The sequence below is a fragment of the Danio rerio genome, chromosome 22 (genome assembly GCF_049306965.1).
Source record: "Danio rerio strain Tuebingen ecotype United States chromosome 22, GRCz12tu, whole genome shotgun sequence".
In the NCBI taxonomy this organism is placed as follows: Eukaryota; Metazoa; Chordata; class Actinopteri; order Cypriniformes; family Danionidae; genus Danio; species Danio rerio.
Genome location: NC_133197.1, coordinates 7,928,494 through 7,951,056, shown reverse-complemented (window position 1 = coordinate 7,951,056; position 22,563 = coordinate 7,928,494). Strand labels below are relative to the sequence as shown.

The 22,563-nt window shown below is 36.0% G+C and overlaps 1 protein-coding gene across 3 annotated transcripts in view; it reads left to right on the top strand.

Annotated features, from left to right (window-relative positions):
* LOC100006764 (uncharacterized) overlaps positions 1-22,563 on the top strand; it is a 45,544-nt gene that overhangs the window by 20,012 nt on the left and 2,969 nt on the right. Inside the window, exons 8-17 of one of the 3 annotated variants that reach the window (XM_073937221.1) lie at positions 1,911-2,216; positions 5,059-5,358; positions 5,993-6,313; positions 7,395-7,688; positions 8,404-8,457; positions 12,927-12,980; positions 18,312-18,611; positions 19,728-20,033; positions 20,882-21,079; positions 21,317-21,619. In XM_073937221.1, the coding sequence (XP_073793322.1) occupies positions 1,911-2,216; positions 5,059-5,358; positions 5,993-6,313; positions 7,395-7,688; positions 8,404-8,457; positions 12,927-12,980; positions 18,312-18,611; positions 19,728-20,033; positions 20,882-21,079; positions 21,317-21,619 (2,436 nt within the window). Of the gene's footprint in view, positions 1-1,910; positions 2,217-5,058; positions 5,359-5,992; positions 6,314-6,389; positions 7,039-7,394; positions 7,689-8,403; positions 8,536-12,926; positions 12,981-18,311; positions 18,612-19,727; positions 20,034-20,881; positions 21,080-21,316; positions 21,620-22,563 lie in introns of those variants that run through there. The other 2 variants (XM_001345391.9, XM_073937222.1) reach the window with 2 other exon arrangements.

Below are 22,563 nucleotides of genomic sequence, written 5' to 3'. Positions count from 1 at the left end.
AACACGTCAAACTTGATGACATATTTGAGGGCTTAAAGGAATGCCCCGTCTCTGACATAATCTGGCACTTTAAATATACGTACATGCACACTAATGCTCCGATTTTATTAGGATTTAGATAGTACTCTGATTTCGAGTCTAGACCAGGGGTGGGCAAACTCAGTCCTGGAGGGCCGGTGTCCTGCACAGTTTAGCACTAACTCTATTCAAACACACCTGCTTATAGTTTTCTAGTGATCTTAAACACACTGATTAGCTTGTTCAGGTGTGTTTGATTAGTGTTGGAGCTAAACTGTGCAGGACACCGGCCCTCCAGGGCCAAGTTTGCCCACCCCAGGTCTAGACTACCATGTAAACAGTGATTTTTGATAACCTTAAAAGGACCTTAAACCTTAAATAGACCTACAGTTGAAGTCAAATTATTTAGCCTTCCCATTCATTTAAAATAATGATTCTGAAAATGGTCATGCCGTGTTTCCTAAATTATATATATATATATATATATATATATATATATATATATATATATATATATATATATATATATATATATATATATATATATATTTATATGTATATATATATATATATTTATATGTATATATATATATATATATATATATATTTATATATATATATATATATATTTATATATATATATATATATTTATATATATATATTTATATATATATATATATATTTATATATATTTCTCTGCCCGTGCTGCGTGTCCCTCCGCCCTCACCACCCTTGACGGTGGAGCTGCCAGGGGGTGTGAGGCGATCCCGCCGGTGGAGCGTGCTATCGCGGTTAATCTTCTTGGCGGGGTCCGCCCCGTCTCCCGTCCAAAGCCTGTAGGTTATTTGCCTCCCTCGGAGATAGAGCTTACAAGGCTGCGGGCCAGGCTGCTTCCGCCTTGCACGAGATGGCCACCTACCAGCGCTAACAAGCGCAGGCGCTGGCCGAGCTGCACGAGCTTTTTCTGATTAAAAAAAGACCTTGTACTTAAAAGGTTGCACACATTACTATTTTACAGTCAAGACCTATTTTTTTCAAAGGGTCAGTCATGATTTTGAGCTCACTACACTTGAAATCTTAAGTTTATTTTTTATGGTACATAAGTTAAATTAACTCACATTTTTAAGCGATAGGACCAAAATGCTAAATTTTAAGTTATGTTCAGTCAACTTTACCTAATTGTTTAAGTAAAGACAACATTAGGGTTTACAGTGTGGGAGCAAGCAGTAAGAGAAATCCAAAAGATAAGTTGGCAAACAGCAAAAACAATACACAAGACAAAGGTCAGGAAACACCAAGACAAGACACAGAAACGTTTTGTAGTGTTACAACAACAAGACTAAGCAAACTGTTGGTGAAAGTGAGTGGTTTAAATAGTTCAGATAATCAATGATCATGAGCTTCAGCTGTGTGTCTCTCTGTCAGCTTTGGCAGCAGTGTTGAGTACAATGAGTTCTGGGAGTTTTAGTTTGGTTCAATGGCTGAATTGTAGTTCTCCAGCAATCTGCAACTGCTTGATCGCTGGTGATCATAACACATAGCAGCATCTCAATTTTGTAGCATACATATTTAAGAAAAAAACTTTAATCAATACTATTGGACCGTGAAGAGACTTTCAACCAGCACAAAAAAAGGTTTCTGAAGACAATCACCTACTGCACCTTTAATCCAAACTACTTTGTGGAGTCATTCTAAAAGTGTGTAGATTAATCATAAATAATGTACAACTGTAGAAGAATACTGCTTTTATGTTCACATTGTTTTGTTCTAATATATTAGAGTTATGAGCATCTCACATTTATATAATATTTATATCTCTTTGTGTCCAATAAAAATTTACTTGTCATAATGACTGTATTTCTCTGTTTCTCTCTATTTCTGTGACATGAAGCAGAGACAGTGACATTCATCCAGGGAAGGACAGCTGTTTTAAAGACTTCTGCAGAAATACACAATCATGATCAGATAGAATGGAGATTTAACTATAAGAGGTTTCCCATAGCTGAAATCAAAGATGAGCAGATCTCTACATCTGATGGTCCAGATGGGATTTTCAAAGACAGACTGGAGCTGGACAAGAAAACTGGATCTCTGACCATCAAGAACATCAGTCAGGAACATGCTGGGTTTTATCAACTAAATATCATGAATAGCAGATTAGCACTCCGTGTCAAAACATTTATTGTTTCTGTCGATGGTGAGTATTTGATGTGTTTGTTTTATGAATTGTTATACATTTAAAGATTAATGTTATCATTTTCCACTGCAGACACAATTTGCTTCTTGCTGGAATTGTTTTGCGACCTGAAACTAAGACAGCTTGTTGTTTTAGAAAGACTTTATTGTAGGGTCGGGCAAATAGACGATGCCATCGCCGATGACTGATAGACAACACGATGCTCCTCTGCCCATCGCAAACCTGCTCGCGAAAAATAAACACTCAGGCACCGTTTACACTAATTTCATTTAACTAATCTAAGTTTCATTTAACATTTCTGAATAGCCCTCCTTCTGGCTGAAAATGCACATCATGTGACCAAAAACACACACAGACACATCTAAACACACACTGTCATGCACTCGTCTGAGCTACAGAGAGCAGTGCACTTCGGACAGTTTATCAAGTATGTTATCGCTGGATGGCATCTCACTATAGTTGTTAAATGTGATATTTAATTAATCTTCTTTCTAACGACTCTTCACTCGTCTTTTAAATCTATCAGGTAACGTGTCACAGCATCAGTACACTGCTTCAATCTTTCACTTTCACGCTTGTACTTAGTCATTTTATTGGAAACCTCAGATACTGTTGGTTGGGCACCTTTTTTACCGACCAGGTTTGTATACGCCATCATAACGATTCCCGCGGAAAAAGTGTTGACAGGTCGTCATTTGTGTGTAATTTTTTTATTTATGATTTGGTTATTGGTAAAATAGACCATGCGGTTCAGGTAGGTAAAACAGTAGGCTACAAATAATTAATTCGTTATGAACAAATTAATTATTCATAAATAGTTAATTCACCTCAACCTATGATGACGATGCCATCGTCCATCTCAATGTTTCACATTAGACATCGTACGATGCCAAACTGGTCAACATCGCCCAACCCTACTTTAGTGTGAGAAGGCTTAATCATAATTAGGTCCTTCTAAAACTGAATAAAATATAATCTGAGAGTTGTTTTGTTAACTATGAAGTGTTGTTATTTTTCTTTTTTTACTTGAACCCTGCTTTTTTTACTTTAACCCTGTACAGCCTACTTGTAGATTCTAATACAGGGTAAAAAATGGACTTATCAAAATTATTATTTTATTTAGAAAATAATCAGTGTAGTGCATTGCATTATGCTTATTTTATAATCATGTTACTTGGACATTTTTTAGGACATATAGAGAGTTTTTTTGAGCTTTTGAAAGTAGTTGATTATACTATTGATAATACTGTAAAACTAATTATATTGTCTCAATTACGGATGTAACCATCGTTCCCTAAAGGAGGAAATGGGGACAATATGTCAGGGTAATCAACAGATTGGGAAATTGTCAGATGAGCTTACTCTAACTAATAAATAGATATACACATTAGGGCACTTCGCTAACTAGTTTGTCTATACAACAATAATCCTGCGTGCAAAGTATGTATGTCACGTAACTTACTATGTTGTTCAACTATCATTAATATTAATGAACTCTGCTCTGATGCAGCTCAGTCCCTGCTCTCTCTTTTTCTATCTCTCTTTCAAACATATACACACAACATGATGTAATCTGAAATACACATACTAAGTAATCGAACTTCATTTGTCAAAAAATATCAACATTATATAAATGAACAATAATAACAAAGTATGTTCAAAGTATTTACTCAAAGTATTTATTTATGTTAAATAAATAATACTACTAATAATAACATTATTCAAAAGCAAATTGTCATGATTAAACTAAAAAAGCCTCCCAAGATGAAGAAGGCATGAAGGCAGGGGTTTTTATATTTATGTAGAAAATATTAATGTTTGTAATATTTTATTTCTTTAATTCTTTTTCATTTGAAAAGATATTTGCATATTGCTGTACATCCTGTGTGTTTTAAGCAATGTGTAAACGAGGCGCACAACTAACACACTGTGTTGGACTTTAGACCTGCTTTCAGCTGGTCTATTGAGCATTTTATTTCTTCAAAATAGCAACACGCCAACAATGCACCTTAACACACTTCTTATCTAGACTGAAACATCCATGAGTTCACAAAGTGGAGCAAATGGATTTGCTATTTGAACAACATGGTGGATAATGGGAAAATTAGTGTCTGAAAATAGCAACAAATCATAGAAACATAGATCATACAAGGAGTGTTAGTAAATCAGATTTTCTTCATCTTGGATGACAGGGATATATTTACAGTTGAATTTTAAAGCATTAACATGGCAACACAACCGCAAATATGGAAACAAAACTGATGATTAATATCAGCCTCTGATTCTGTTGCAATGACATTGCAAGTTATTGCTTTCTTTTACTCCAGAAAAATGACATTAAGAGCTGAGTGATATGACATGATGAAGAAATGTGCATTAAATTCTCATCAGTCTACATGTGTTTGTTGCCTCAATACAAATTTATGTGACAAATTTTACAGTGTACAGAAACATATTAACAAAAGATACAATTAAACAGACTTTAAGCCTCTTCAGGGTGGAGCTGTATAATTTTATAATCCATATATCCTGCATTTTGTATTCTGACAAGCTTCTCGATGCTTAGCAAAACATATAAAACAATCTGTAAGACGGTGTGGCTGGCTTTGCTCTCTCTGCATTTCCCAAATATAGTCTTTCTATTCCTGTATAGAAGAATTCTGCTTTTATGTTAACATTGATTTAATCTAATATATGAGAGTTATGAGCAGCTCATATTTACCTCTACTGTTTGTTCTTGTCCTCACATTTACAAAATATATTTCTGTCTCTTTGTGTCCAATGAAGCTTTGTTGACTCACTTGTTATCATGTCTTCATTTTTGTGTTTATGTGACATGAAGCGGAGAAAGTGACAATCGTGGAAAGAAGGGCAGCTGTATTAAAGAATTGTCCAGAAATACAAACTGATGATCAGATAGAATGGTGGTTTAATGAGTCTCTCATAGCTGAAATCAAAGCTGGAGAAATCTCTACATCTGATGGTCCTGATGGGGTTTTCAAAGACGCACTGGAGCTGGACAAGAAAACTGGATCTCTGACTATTAAGAACATCAGATATGAACATGCTGGGGGTTATTGTCTAAAAATCAAAAATAGCAGATTAGCAGATCGTATCAGAAGATTCATTGTTTTTTACATGAGTGAGTATTTGAAGTCTTTATGTTTTATAAAGTCCTCCTCATGCATGTTGTTTTCTTCAGATAATTAAGCTAAAAATATACAGACTCCAGTTAGACTGCAGATCATCTCAGTCTTCATCATTTTAAGATTAAATGTTAAACAGTGTTTCTTCTACAATCATTCTGCCATGGCGGTTCACCACACCAAAAATCATGCGCCACAGCTGGGGGAAGACACAATGTTGAGAAAGATGACAGTCAGGTCTTTAATATACCTATGATGGGATGTTTAAGTTGATACTGACTGACTCATATTATGGTGTGTTGACTGAGAAGAAATACAGTTGAACTTTGATAGTTATTATAGTCTGTTAAATGTAATTTTCATTTATTTCCTCAATTTATTCAATATTTTTGTGAACATGAAAGATTATTTAAGAAATTTACAGTGCAGATTAATCCTAAATAATGCACATTTATAGAAAAATACTTCTTATTGTTTTTTTTACTATATTAGAGTTATAAGCATCTCACATTAACATTTACTGTTTGTTCTTGCTCTCACATTTACAAAATATTTCTGTCGCTTTCTGTCCAATAAAACTTTACTCGCTTGTTATAATAATGACTATTTCTCTGTTTCTGTGACTTGAAGAGATGAAAGTGACACTAATGGAGGGGAAGAAAGCTGATTTAAAGCATGATTCAGAAGTACAGACTGATGATAATTTAGAATGGATGTTCAAATCTCTGAAGTCTAAAAACGAGTCTCTCATAGCTGAAATCAAAACTGGACGACAGGTCCTTATACATGCTGGTCCTGATGAGATTTTCAAAGACACACTGGAGCTGGATAAAAAGACTGGATCTCTGACCATCAGGAACATCAGACCTGAACATTCTGGGGATTATTGTCTAAAGGTCATAAATAGCAGCTCAGAAGCTAATGGGCAAACGCATGATGTTTTTGTTGTGGGTGAGTATTTGAAGTCTTTAAGTTTTATGAAGTTCTGCTCATGCATTTTTTAGACAGTTTTTTTTTTCCTTTTCAGATAATTCAGATGAAAATGTACAGACTTCTGTTAACACTGAATCATTTCAGTCTTCATAAATTTGAGATAAAAGATTAATGTTATCATTTTTCACTGCATACACTGTTTGCTTCTTGCTGGAATTGTTACACAAACTGAAACTAAGACAGTTTGTTGTTTTAGAAAAATAATATTGTGAGAAGGCTTAATTAATCAGGTCCTTCTTGTTTTTTCTTCTTCAACGTTAGTCCTGTACAGCCTACTTTATCATATTTTATACAGGGTAAGGTATTGACAAATATTATTTTGTATTTACTTATTTTTTAGATTATCAATGTAAAGCATTACATTGTATTTTAACTATTAAGAAATGTGATCATTAAACCAAGCATTCAAATATTATCTTACTGAAACATTTTTTGGGACACAAATAAAACAACTGAAATTTATATGCATTCTTTAAAAAAATTCCAACAAATTAAAGTGTCATTATTCTTTAAAATCCACTTATGTTATGCGTCTGTGCATGAATTATCAATTTAATAATTTTATTAGGGCTGCATGATATAGGCAAAAACATAGCAATTTTTACTGTGTTATATATTGCGATATGAATACAAATATATACTGTTATGTTAATTGGAGTGATTTTGTTGGAGAGTGCATAAAATATAATAATAATTGTAATTGTCATTTACTTTTATCACTTAATTTAATATTATAGTGAACATGAATGATGATATAAAGCAGTTTAGCAATTTATTCTGCAGTTTAATCATAAATAATGCACACAAATAGAAGAATACTGCTTTTAGGTTCACATTGTTTTGTTGTAATATATTAGTTTCAAAGGGAAACCGAAAAGAATATGAATTATGGAGTTTACAGGTATGAGCACCTCATATTTATCTCTGCAGTTGTTCTCAGTTGTTGTCACATTTACAGAATATTTCTGTGTCTTTGTGTCCAGTAAAACTTTACTCACTTGTAATAATGACTGTATTTCTCTGTTTCTATGACATGAAGACGAGCCCACAAAAGTCATGGAAGGAACATCATTTGTTTTGGAAAGTGCTGCAGAAATACAGAAAGACGAGGTTATAGAATGGAGGTTTAACACTGATAAGTCTCCCATAGCTGAAATCAAAGATGAGCAGATCTCTACATCTGATGGTCCTGATGGGATGTTCAAAGACACACTTGAGCTGGACAAAAAGACTGGATCTTTGACCATTAGGAACATCAGACTTGAACATGCTGGGTTTTATCAACTAATTATCAAGAATAAGTGTTCAGCTTTTTTTCACTCTTTTTTCAATAGTGAGTATTTAAAATCTTTGTTTTATGAAGTTCTCATGCATTTAAAGATTAATGTTATCATTTTCCTCTGCAGACTTAATTTGCTTCTTGCTAGAATTGTTTGGCAAACTGAAACTAAGACAGTTTGTTGTTTCAGAAAGACAGTATCATGAGAAGGCTTAATCATAATCAGGTCCTTCTGAAACTGAAAAACAGATAATCTGAGTGATTTATTTTATAGCAAAGTGTTGTTATTCTATTCAACTTTAACCCTGTACAGCCTGCTTTATCATATTTGAATTGTACACAGGGAAAGTATGGACGAACCCAGCAATTGTAAATTGAAAATTAATTGTACTGATTTCAACAAATTCTTTGCTGAAATGCAGTTGTAACCTAAACAGTAATGTATTTATCTTTACATGTTTTTTCAAGTATTTTATATTATGTTTATAATATTAATATTCCTGATTCATTTATTCTTTTTTTGTCTCAGATAATGATTTTACGATTTGTTTAAAACTGCTTTTATTGAACAAATTGAAGTGTCAGTGTTCTTTCAAAATTCACTTATGCTTTGTTGCTGTACGTAAATTATCAAGAGAAGTGTGTCTGGCCAAGATGTTTTATAATATAAAAGAGAAAGATTGATTAATCTGTTGTTAGTCTAAACATTTTTCTAATAAAAAAAAAACACACACAAAAGTAATAAAAATAAATTCCTTTTCTCCAACAGAAGACATATCCGAGCTGGATGAGGAAACCTCAGAGGACAGTAAACCTGAAGATAGTGAGTTTATTGATCAACTAAACACCATGGATAGCAGCTCTGAAGCCTCTGACAAAGCATTCAATATTTGTGTCCCTAGTGAGTATTCGATGTATTTGTTTTTTTTTAAAAGTTCTCATAGATTTAAAGATTAATGTGTCACGGTTAGAGGAAGGACCCAAATGCTGAATGAGAAAATGGGTGTTTATCGACAATAATGGTAAATGTAGTGTGATTAGGGAGAAACAGTCCAACGGTGAGGAATGGAGCTCTGGCTTACAAAACCATTAACTAAATAAAATACAGAAACTATTGACAAACTAAAAAGCAAAGAGAAATGAAATTAGCTTTTTAACTTACTGATATTTAACTGAAAGAAACAAAACCAATAAAAAGTGAACTAAACACTTAAAGCTACTAAATAAGATGAATAGAATATCTTAAACAAAACAAACTTGAAAAGGATTAACCAGATGGGGAAGATACTGAAGGCCAACTGAAAAAAACAAACAAACATTAGACAAAGAAAACTCTCTCACAAACAACAGCACAGATAAACAAGCACGGAATGGCAACAACATGCAACAAGAAGCAACATGCAACAATGAACCGACGAAGACATGAGGGAAGAGAGCACATTATAAAGGGAGAAAAGAACATGACCAGGTGTAAACACTGACTAACGAGAACTAAACAAGGGCTAAACAAGGGGGCGTGGCAGCTCGAAACAAGAAGGGAGGAACGGAGCACATGGTAGACACAAACAGGTTGAGCCATGTGTTAAAACACAACACAAACAGAGACACGTAGAATGTAGACAATTAAATGACAGACAAGGAAGGGCTATGACAGAACCCCCCCTCAAAGGACGCCTCCTGGCATCCTCAAGCAAGACTGGGAGGTCTCAGGTAGTCCAGACTCGGAGGGGTTGGGACTGGGAGGGAAAAATTAGGATAGTTGGGGGGAGACAGATAGGGGAAGCTTGAAGGTCCCAAAAATCTGAAGGGTGAGGTGGAAGGGCCAGAAGATACAAAGGGTGGGGGGCGTGGGACAAAGAGTCTTTTAGGGAAAGATACCATTGGGGCAGCCTTTAGCCGATGTTTAGAGTATGGAACACTTCTAGGGGTGCCCTCTGGGACTGCAGAAACGGACACAGGGTTAGAATCAGAAATGCTCTCCGGGGCAGTAGGGACTAACTCGGGGTCTGGATCAGAGGAGCCCTCCAGGACTGCCAGAACGGACTTGAGGTCTGGATCAGAAGAGCCCTCCAGGGCTACAGGAACTGACTTGGGGTCTGGATCTGAAGAGCCAGTCGAGGCTGCAATAATGAACTCTGGGGAAGGAGTTGAATACAGAAAACATCTACAGTATGGGTGTCATCCAGGGCTGCTAGAGCTGACCTTGGGTCTGAGTCAGAAGAGCCCTCCTGGGCTGCAGAAATTGACTCAGGGTCTGAGTCTGAAGAGCCCTCTTGGTGTACAGGAATTGACTTGTGGTCTAGATCAGAAGAGCCTTCTGGGGCTGCCATGATGGAATTTGGGGTAGCAGTAGAGACTAGACTGTACTCAGAGACAGAAGTGGAGACAAGACTGAGATCAGGTGGAACTGGAACGGATTTAACATCTGGAGTGCAGACTGGACTGTGTTAACAATCTGCAGTACTCATTCGGGGACAGGAACAGGCAAAGGATAGAGTTTAGTGTAAATAACAGGATTAGTGACAGGAACAGGACAGAGTTTAGGGATTGGAGCTGATACCAAACAGAGCTCATTAGTGGAAGTTTTCATTACATTGTGCTTAGGGACTGGAGCCAGCTCTGAAAGACACACAGGGGCTGAAGTCAACACTGCACTTTGTTCAAGGGTTGAAGTCTTCATGTCACAGCGTTTGGAGACTGGAACCGTCTTTGGAATAACCTCAGGAGCTGAAATCAACATTGTGCTGTGCTCCGGGGCTACTCCCTCTGGTATGAAAGCAAGCCCTGGGACTGCTCTCTCTAGAGCAAGTTCTGCAACCGCTCTCTTAGTGGTGGAAGTGGGCTCTGGGAAGGCTCTTTCAGGGATGTGAGCGAGCTTCAGGACTGAAGTCTTTTTTTTCACAGTGCTTGGGGACTGGAGCCTTCTTCTGAATACACAAAGTGGCTGAAGTCGACACGGCATTGTGCTCTTGGGCAGAAGTCTTCTCACAGCAGTCGGCAACTGGAGCCCTCTTTAGAATACACTTAGGGGCTGAAGCCGGTTCTGCGCTATGCTCAGGGACTATTGTCACTGGATCAGACCCTGACGCTGCTCTCTCAGGAGCAGGTTCTGCAATGGCTCTCTCTGGAGCAGAAGAGGGCTCTGTGAAGGTTGTCTTAGGGGTGTGAGCAGGCTCTGGGACTGAAGTCTTCTCACAGCAGTTGGAGACTGGAGCCATCTTCTGAATACTCTCAGGGGCTGAAGTCAGCACTGTGCTGTGCTCAGGGACCACACTCTCTGGAGTGCGAGCAGACCCTGGGACTCCTCTCTCTGGAGCAGGTTCTGCAGTGGCTCTCTCTGGAGCAGTGGCAGATTCAGATAGTAAAACCTTCAGTTCACAGCACTTGGGGACTGGAGCCATCACTGGAGAATACTCAGGGGCTGAAGTCGGCTCTGCACTGTGCTCAGGGGCTGCACTCTCTGGGATAGGAGCAGGCCCTGGAGATGCTCTTTCAGGAGCAAGAGCAGGCTCTGGGGAAATCCTTTCTGGAACAGATACAGGACATGGACTATTGAAAACAAGGGTAAGGAGTGACAAGATTTCTTTAATAGACTTGGTAAGGTGGGCATATAACTCCAATAAGGCCTCTGCTGCAGAGTCAAAGGACTGTTCAGGACTGATTTCATTAGCTGTAACAGGATGGGCAGGGTACTCTGTGCTAACCTCAGTGTCTATACCAGGTGGACTGAGAGCTATAGGGATGGCCTCCATGGTTAGGACATTGTGAGCAGGCTGCTCAAGGAGAACTTCAGGGGAGTCAGATACAGCAGGTGACTATGAAATGACCTCTGTGGACAGACCATGACTGGGCAGATTGTTAGTCTTTACAGGATAGAGATTGGTGGACACAACAGGAACGGAAATTAGGGAATGATTGATATTACTCAAATCAGTGAGGACACACAGACTAGGAGTTAATTAACGGCTGGCTGTAAGGCATGCTTCCTTTTTTTCTGCTTCTGACGGGTAGAAACAGCACACTCAACCTCTGTAGTATCTGTAACAAACTTGAATTTAGGTGAAGTGGCTGGAAACACAGCAGAGTCAAAGACAGGAACTTGCACAGCAGGCTGTAACACAGGAACAGGGTTAGACAAGGCAGTGAAAGGTTTAATAGTCTTGAGGATGATGGTAGGAGATTTAGAAGTATCAGAGTAGACCATGGTGGACTTAACCGGCTTGGCGGAAACTTTTTAAACAGCTTTCACTGAAATGAAGGGGTCATACAGGGATGCCGCTAGTTAAACTACCGGTTCTCTCTGTGGCCTCAGCGTAGGAAAAGAGCGATGGTCAGCCTCTTGACTAGACTGGGAAGGGAGGTTGGGTAGGTAGCAGTTTACTGATGCAGGTTGTGAAGGTATTCCCCACCAATGCTTTCACAGTTCTGCCAGTCTCTCTGGAGCAATGGGGAATGGAGCAGTGAGGCTCATTCTGCTGGGTCCAGGTCTTGTTGGTCGGTTCATTCTGTCACGGTTAGAGGAAGGACCCAAATGCAGAATGAGAAAACGGGTGTTTATTGACAATAATGTTAAATGTAGTGGGATTAGGGAGAAACAGTCCAACGGTGAGGAATGGAGTAGTGCAGGGGAGTCTTGGGAGTCTCCTTATCCTGAATGTTTTTTCGAAGTGTTGGAATATCTTGCCAATTCCATGCGTGTTCAATAAGAAAAGGTCTGGAGAGGGTTTTCTTCAATGCCAAAAATATTAGTAATTTATTAGATACAAATGAATAATTTGATGACCGAGCTCTGGGTTACGTTACCCCAATGCAATACAAGAATTACTTTTAAGAGGTTCGCAACTAACATACATTTCCTGACTCCAGCATATATACACAACTGATCTTAACAGGTGGAGTTTTGGTTTAACGTCACTTGTCAGTCATTGTTCAGTCCCTTGGCCCTTTGTAACCCCAAGACATTACTTCCTCTTTCTGCAACCTTTCTCTGCATACCAGAACTGAACAATTACTTGCATCTTTAATATATTTCACACTTCTACAAGCATCATGACAACTTGTGACATGTCTAGACAGCAGTCTGGAACAAACCTGAATTCATTCTTATTCTGCTTTTTCCACTTGTCAGCAGTTCTTCTAAAAAGTATGCAGCACAGTAAAAAAGAGAAAGTGTGTCTGGTCAAGATGTTTATAATACAAAAGAGAAAGATTGACTCATCTGTTGTTAGTCTTAACATTTTTCTAATAAAAAAACCACAAAAGTAATAAAAATAAATTCTTTTTCTCCAACAGAAGACAAATCCGAGCTGGATGAGGAAACCTCAGAGGACAGTGAAACTGAAGATGGTGAGTTTATTGATTAACTAAACACCATGGATAGCAGCTCTGAAGCGTCTGACAAAGCATTCAATATTTGTGTCCATAATGAGTAATCAATGTCTTTGTTTCATAAAGTTCTCATATATTTAAAGATTAATGTGTCACGGTTAGAGGAAGGACCCAAATGCAGAATGAGAAAATGGGTGTTTATCGACAATAATGGTAAATGTAGTGTGATTAGGGAGAAACAGTCCAACGGTGAGGAATGGAGTAGTACTGGGGAGTCTTGGGTGGAGCAGGCAGACAAAGGAAGACAGTGCTTGAGAGTCCTGGATGGGGTAATAAGCAGTCACGGAACAGGAGAGAGCAGGGATGCTCAAGCCAGACAAATGGTAAAGTCCTTGGAAGCACTTCTGACCAGCGATCCTAAGTAGGTCTCACCAACAGCAGCCTGACAGGACACCAGCAACAGAGGACTCTCAGCAGACAAGGCTGGATGAATATAAACATAAAACACACACAACACACATACACAGACTGGGAAAACTAAACTAAGAAACAAAACCATTAACTAAATAAAATACAGAAACTATTGACAAACTAAAAAGCAAAGAGAAATGAAATTAGCTTTTTAACTTACTGATAATTAACTGAAAGAAACAAAACCAATAAAAGGAAACTAAACACTTAAAGCTACTAAATAAGATAAATAGAATATCTTAAACAAAACAAACTTGAAAAGGATTAACCAGATGGGGAAGATACTGAAGGCCAACTGAAAAACACAAACAAACATTAGACAAAGAAAACTCTCTCACAAACAACAGCACAGATAAACAAGCACGGAATGGCAACAACATGAAACGTAGCAAGAAGCAACATGCAACAATCAACCGACGAAGACATGAGGGAAGAGAGCACATTATAAAGGGAGGAAAGAACATGATGACCAGGTGTAAACACTGACTAACGAGAACTAGACAATGGCTAAACAAGGGGGCGTGGCAGCTGGGGCCTGTTTCAGAAAGAAGGTTAAGTGAAAACAAAGTATTTTAACCCTGAAATGAGAGAAACTCTGGGTTTTCCATTTCAACATGGCAGAAACTCAAGAAAGCAGGGTAAGTCAAGCCTGATCTGAAAGAGAGGTAACTTAAACTCAGAGTCAGTTACTGTTGAAACTTACTCTGTGAACCTAACCTGGTCAGGAGCAAGTTTTATTCTCTAAACTCGGAATTTCTGTCGGTCTCCTCCCCTTTTTAAAGACGAAGCTGTATTTCTCGCCTTAGCCTTATGCTGCATTCACACCAGACGCGGAACACGCGTCAAGCGTGAGTGATTTACATGTTAAATCAATGCAAACGCGCGAATAGACATTCTGCGGCGCGATATGCGCGAATGACGCGGTGCGAATAGCGCGATACGCGCAAGGCGAATTGAGCGTTTTGCGCGTTTGACGTGCTGAACGAGCGTTTCGTGCGAATCTCTCGAGTTCGAAAATCTGAACTTCAGCGGACATTTGCGCCGCGTTAACCAATCAGAAGCTTGCTCTTGTGGGGGCGTGATTGTGACTTAGAACCTGTTGATGGTGTCCCGGGGAAATACTCCAGGCGACACCGACAACAAGTCATCAAACTCGGCTTGGCTCAGTCAGAAGCACCGTTGAAAGCCTCCGTGATCCAGGTTCAGTTTCTGGAGGAGTTTATGAGCTCACAGAGCTGGATGCACCTCTGAAAGCATGTAGTGGACTCAGACACGGTCCTAAACCTATCAACGCTGTTTTTCAGCCTTCATAAAGTACATAAACACTGTTATTTTCTTCATTAAATCCGTGTTAGCCTTTTAGCAACGAAGCTACAGTCACCGGGCAGACAAAAGCCCTGCCCATCACGCGAATCCGCGTCTGTTCTGAAGTGAATTTGAGACCGAATGAAGCGGACTTCACGTGCGAATGAAGCGAGGTTTGACGCACGAATGAAACAAGCAAACTCAAATGTTCACGCGGCTATTTACGCACCAATAGTGTGATTTATCCACGCGTTCTGCGTCTGGTGTGAACACAGCATTACGTTTCCACCCACCTATTTTAATGCTCATTTTGGATAGGTGCATACAAACGATTGATAGACAGACATCATGATGCACATAACTTTTGAAAATATGCATAAAAGACACGCATGTGTTTTAGCATTGTGTTCTGACATCGAGGCGCAAGTACATTAATAAAATAAAGAAATCATTGATGCAGCTTCTTCTACCACAGTAAATTCTGTTTTTACTGTTGATATTTGGTGTCAGTTAATCAGGAAGTGACGATTTTTTTCTCTTTGACTCGTTGGATAGAATCTCTGCTTTATTCTCATCTTTTATGCAATATTCCAGTTTTGCACATAAATTTATGTAATATATTTGGATGGAAACATAGATAATGCCTGCATTTTAGTCACACACAGAACAAAGTCATGTACGAGAATGGCTTGTCCTTTTTTAATAAATAATTAAATTAAATTCACTGACCTTCGACATGCACTGTTACTAGATTAATGAGATTATTATTCTTTTTAAAAATTATTTTTAGTACTGCTTAATTAAAACTCAATTAAAACTAATAAATGTGTATAAAAGTTTAGGGAAAAAAATCATAAACGTCTCACATTACATTACTTATTTTTTTATACTTAAATATTTAAATACTTAAAAGGTAAAATTACGCATTAACTTGAGCAGCTGTTTTGCCATGCTAACTGTCTCTGTTTCACTGATGGTTGCTTCTTTTCAAATATTTACGCTCATATTTGCTATAACTTTGCATGAGCACATCAAGTTCAGCTGGAGAAAGAAATGCTGATCTCTTTTATAAGATATTGCCATAGTCACTTGTAATGTTTGCACTCCATTGATAATGCCTTTTTATAGTCACGGTGCGCGCGCTTAATTTTGAGTTGGTCTACTCAAAGTTGATTGACCCAACTCAGATCAGCTGTTCTGAAACCGAAAACTCAGAGTTTTCAGTCTCTCAGTAAATCAACTCAGAGTTCAAGTTTAAACTCAGAGTTGGTTGAACCTCCTTACTGAAACAGGCCCCTGGAAAACAAGGAGGGAGGAACGGAGCACATGGTGGACACAAACACAGGCTGAGCCATGTGTTAAAACACAAGACAAACAGAGACACATAGAACATAGACAACAATGAAATGACAGACAAGGGGCCTGTTTAAAAAAAAAAAAAAACAGATCATCTGAGTGATTTATTTTATTGCAGTGTTGTTATTTTTCTTAACTTTAACCCTGATTTTTCTGATATTGAAAAACGATATTTCTATGTGTTTTTGTAAAAAATTGGTAATACTCATAGAACCAATTATAACTGATGTTTATATATCAGCTTCTGCGCCAAGCTGAATGTTGTACTCAATTTGGTTAAAACTGAGATGTTTACAATCACTTGTTTTTAATTATCTTCAATATTTTAATTAATATTTAAACAGTTTAAAAGTTTTAAGATTGCCTTTCTAAAATGTTACAGACTAGAACAAAATAAAATCTCTATAGTGTTAATTGTACTAATGTTGGTTTTAAAAATAACAATATTAGTCCATCATTATTTCTATATTACTGAAATGTAGTTGTAACCTAAACAGTAATCTATTTATCTTTACATGTTTTCACAAATAGCTTCCTGCATTTTATACTGTGTTTATAATATTTATTAAATGTATTTATTATTATTTTATTTTATTATTAATTTTATATGCATTTATTAGTCTCAGATAATGATTTTACAATTCTTTTAAAACTGCTTTTATTGAACATATTAAAGTGTCAGAATCCATTTAAAATTCTTCTCTGCTATGTTTCTGTACATGAATTGTCAATATAAATTGTAAATGTATTTGGGAAGCACAATATTTGAAAAAAACTGACATTGCAATAATTTGTTTTCTGTGATATATATGGCGATATGGACAATATTTTACTAGATTAGTTGAACAGCATTGGAAAAAAAATAGTTATTTTGATTGGGGTTATTTTGATTGAGAACCATTTGTGGAGGGAAGGACAGCTGTTTTACAGAGAGCTGCAGAAATACAGAATCATAATCTGTTAGAACGGAGGTTTAACACTGATGTGTCTCCCATAGATGAAAACGAAACGGGACAGAACTTTCCATTTCCTGGTCTTGAATGTTTATTTAAAGTCTTTGTTTTATGAAGTTTTCATAGATTTAAAGATTAATGTTATCCTTTTCCTCTGCAGACTCGATTTGCTTCTTGCTAGAATTGTTTGGCAAACTGAAACTAAGACAGTTTGTTGTTTCAGTAAGACAGTATCATGAGAAGGCTTAATCATAATCAGGTCCTTCTGAAACTGAAAAAAACAGATCATTTATTTATTTTACTGTATTAAAGTGTTATTATTCTCTTCAACTTTAACCCTGTACAGCCTGCTTTATCATAGTTTAATTGTATACAGGGAAAAGTATAGATGAACCCAGTAACTGGATTAAATATCAAATTTCTTCTTCTTCTTCTTCTTCTTCTTCTTATTATTATTATTATTATTATTATTATAATTATTATTCTTCTTCTTCTTCTTCTTCTTATTATTATTATTATTAAAGCATCCTTGTTTTTCCTTACAATTTATTTAACATTTTTAGACATTTGTAAGTATTGTAAAAAAAAAAATTATATTGCGATGTTTTGTTTTCTGTGGTGTGTATTGAGATCTGAATACAATTTCACTAGATTAATTGAACAGCACTGGAAGACAATTAGAGAGTTATTTTGATTGGGGTGATTTTGTTAGAGAGTGCATTTGCATAAAGTATAATAAACAAACCACAAACTACATAAATACAAGAGAGCAAAGATATAAATAAAAGTAGTGTTTATGGTTTTCTGTGGAGTCAGTTTTCAGGTAAATTACTGAATAATCAAATGTAAAGAAAATGTGTAGTTTTTATCGTATAAATGAATAAATCTGTATTAATGAATATCTGCTAAAGCTATTATGATTACATTTTGCAATGACTCAAAAAAATGAAGTGTTCGGAACTGCGACTTCTGGTCAACCTTAATCCAGACTCAACATTGCAGAACACATGTACTTCGTGGAGTCATTCTAAAAGTGTGTAAATTAATCATAAATAATGCACATGTGTAGAAGAATAATGTTTTTATGTTTACATTGTTTTGTTCTAATATATTCGAGTCATAATCACCTCATTTACCTCTGCAGTTTGTTCTTCTTCTCACATTTATATAATATTTTATTTATCTCTTTTGCGTCCAATAAAACTTTTCTCACTTGTCATAATAACTGTATTTCTCTGTTTCTCTGTGTTTATGTGACTTGAAGTGGAGAAAGTGACATTCATGGAGGGAAAGACAGCTGTTTTAAAGACTTCTACAGAAATACAGACTGACGATCATATAAAATGGAGGTTTAACAATAATAAGTCTCCCATAGCTGAAAATAAAACTGGACAGAATTTTACTGGTCCTGAAGAGATTTTCAAAGACAGACTGGAGCTGGACAAGATGACTGGATTTCTGTCCATCAAGAACATCAGTCAGGAACATGCTGGGATTTATCAACTAAAGATCACGAATAGCAGCTCAGCAGCCTATGTCAAAACATTCATTGTTATTGTCAAAAGTGAGTATTCGATGTCTTTGTTTTTTGAAGTTCTCATGCATTTAAAGATTAATGTTATCATTTTCCTTTGCAGACTTAATTTGCTTCTTGCTGGAATTGTTTGGCAAACTGAAATTAAGACAGTTTGTAGTTTCAGAAAGACAGTATCATGAAAAGGCTTAATCATAATCAGGTCCTTCTGAAACTGAAAAAACAGATAATCTGAGTGATTTATTTTGTTGCAAAGTGTTGTTATTCTCTTCAACTTTAACCCTGTACAGCCTACTTTATCATATTTTAATTGTATACAGGGAAAAGTATGGACGAACCCAGTAACTGGATTAAATATCAAATTTGTTATTTGTATTATTATTATTATTATTATTATTATTATTATTAAAGCATCTTTGTTTTTCATTACAATATTTTTTACATCTTTTGAAATTTGTAATTGTTAAAAAAAACTGACACAGCGATGTTTTGTTTTCTGTGATGTTTTTTTAGATCTGAATACAATTTCACTAGATTAATTGAACAGGATTTGGAAGACAATTAGAGAGTTATTTTGATTGGGGTGATTTTGTTAGAGAGTGCATCTGCATAAAATATAATAAAAAAAACACAAACTACAAAAATACAATAGAGCAAAGATACAAATAAAATAAAAATAGTGTTTATGGCTTTCTGTGGAGTCGGTTTTGAGGTAAATTGTTGAATAATTAAATGTAAAAGAGAAACTGTATGGTCTTCATCATATAAATTAATTTATTAATATCTGTTAAAGCTATTATGATTACATTTTGCAATGACTCAAAAAAATGAAGTGTTCGGAACTGCGGCTTCTGGTCAACCTTAATCCAGACTCAACATTGCAGAACACATGTACTTTGTGGAATCATTCTAAAAGTGTGTAAATTAATCATAAATAATGCACATGTGTAGAAGAATAATGTTTTTTTTTTATGGTCACATTGTTTTGTTTTAATATGTTAGAGTTATGAGCATCTCATATTTACCTCTACAGTTTGGTCTTGTTCTCACATTTATATGATATTTATATCTCTTTGTGTCCAATAATCTTTGCTCTCTTGTAATAATGACTCTATTTCTGTTTATTTCTGTTTGTGTGACATGAAGAGGAGAAAGTGAGAGTCGTGGAGGGAAAGACAGCTGTTTTACAGACTCCTGCAGAAATACAGAATTATGATCATATAGAATGGAGGTTTAACAACAATGAGTCTCCCATAGCTGAAATCAAAACCGGAAAGATCCCCACAACTGCTGGTCCTGAAGAGATTTTCAAAGACAGTTTGGAGCTGGATGAGAAAACTGGATCTCTGACCCTCAAGAACATCAGACGTGAACATGCTGGGATTTATCAACTAAAGATCATGAATAGCAGCTCAGCAGTCAGTGTCAAAACATTCCATGTTATTGTCATTGGTGAGTATTTGATGTATTTTATATGAAGTTCTCATGCATTTAAAGATTAATGTTATCATTTTCCACCGCACATAATTTAGTTAATTATAACAGATGTTTGTATATCAGCTTCTGCACCGCACTGAATGTTTGGGTGTCGATTACTGAGGTGTTTGCACTGTGTTTGTTTTTAATTTTCTTCAATATTTTTTAACTTGTTTAAAAGTTTAAGGTTGCTTTTCTAAATGTTTCAGATTAGAACAATATAAAATTTCATATTGTTAACTGTACTGATCAGGTTTTGAAAATAACGTAATGATAATAGTTCATATTTATTTATTTATTTATTTATTTATTTATTCTTTGCTGACATGTAGTTGTAACCTAAACAGTAATGTATTTATCTTTACATGTTTTCACAATTAGCTTCCCATATTTTATATTATGTTTATAATGTTTATATTCCCGATTTATTTAATTTTTTTAGTCTCAGATAATGATTTTACGATTCTATTAAAACTGCTTTTATTCAACAGATTAAAGTGTCATTATCTATTTAAAATGTACTTATGCTATGTTTCTGCACAGCAATTGTCAGTGAACAATAGAATTGTGTTAGGGTTGCACAAGATGTGAAAAAACTGACATAGCAATATTTTGTTTTCAGTAAAATGTATTGTGATCTGAATACAATTTCACTAGATTAATTGAACAGCATTGGAAAAAATTTATAGAGTTATTTTGATTGGCGTGATTTTGAATAAGAGACTTTTTCTTAGAGGGAGATACAGCTGTTTTACAGAGAGCTGCAGAAATACAGAATCATAATCTGATAGAATGGAGGTTTAACGCCAATGTGTCTCCCATAGCTGAAATCAAAACTGGACAGTTCTTTCCATTTCATGGTCCTGAATGGTTAATGGAACGCAGATTTATTGGAAGGGTACCGGAAGAGGAAACAGCAATTTCAACCACTGAGAACATCAGACGTGAACATGATGGATTTTATCAACTACAGAACAGCAGCTTAGTAGGCTATGTCAAAACATTCCATATTTGTGTCAATGGTGAGTTAAAGTATTTGTTTTATAAATTCTCATACATTTAAAGATTAATGTTATCATGCTCTTTTGTGTTAACATTGTTTTGTTTTAATATGTTAGAGTTATGAGCATCTTATATTTACCTCTACAGTTTGTTCTTGTTCTCACATTTATAGATTTATATCTCTTTGTGTCCAATAATCTTTTCTCATTTGTCATAATGGCTGTGTTTCTGTTTCTGTCTGTTTCTATGACATGAAGAGGAGAAAGTGACATTTGTGGAGGGAGATACAGCTGTTTTAGAGAGTGCTGCAGAAATACAGAATCATGATCAGATAGAATGGAGGTTTAACTCTAAGAATCTCATAGCTGAATTCAAAACTGGACAGATCTTTCCATCTGCTGGTCCTGATAGGATTTTCAGAGACAGACTGGAGCTTGATGAGAAAACTGGATTTCTGACCATCAGGAACATCCAACGTGAACATGCTGGGATTTATCAACTAAAGATCATGAATAGCAGCTCAGCAGTCAGTGTCAAAAGATTAACAGTTATTGTCAATGGTGAGTATTGAAATCTTTGTTTTATGAAGTTCTTGTGTGTTTGAAGATTAATGGTATTTTATTTATTAGATTATTTTTGCAAGTAGCTGATTATACTGATATAACCAATTATAATGTATCATTTACGGATGCATTCCTTATTTCCTGAAGGAGGGAACAGGGATGTTGTGAAATTGAATCTGTTATCCATTTGGTGTTCTATGCGTCAAGTGGAAGTGTGAGCACCACCAAAGCCGCAGCCATTCCAATGTGTCCAGGGCCTAATTATCAGAATATAGGAATATTTAGTATTTAGCGGGGTCTTAAATGAAATTACCTACTATATTGTTCTAATATAGTAGAGTTATAAGCATCTCCTATTTGGGACATTCTTCCATAAATGTACATTTTCACATGTTTAAAAAAAAAAAACATGGCAGGGCCTGACTTTAGCTTGTCGTCTTCAAAAAAAAATAATAATAATAATTAATAAATATATAAAAAATTAATTTTATTTTTAATGCACTTTTATTAGACTCAAAGCGTTACAAGGCAAAATACTAACAATACAAGGCAAACAGCAACAGCACAACAATAAAAAACTGCAATAAAACAATAATATAAACCATAGGAAAGAATAAAAGGTTTCTTAAAACAGTTCAGAGAAGCAGCATTCCTAATGCTGATGGGTAGTGGATTCCACAGCTTAGGCGCACTGTATGAGAAAGCCCTACCACTCATGGTCTTGAGTTTACAGCATGGCGGATACAAGGTAAGTCCCGAAGCCAAACGAAGACTTCAGGCTGGGGTGGCGAGAGTCACCAGGTCACAGATGTAAATGGGTGCTAGCCTATGCACTGCTTTAAAGGTTAAAATCAAGGTCTTAAAATCAATCCATGACTTAATAGGAAGCCAGTGTAGTTGTTGATGTACAGTAGTAATATGGTGGCGTGATGATGTGTGTG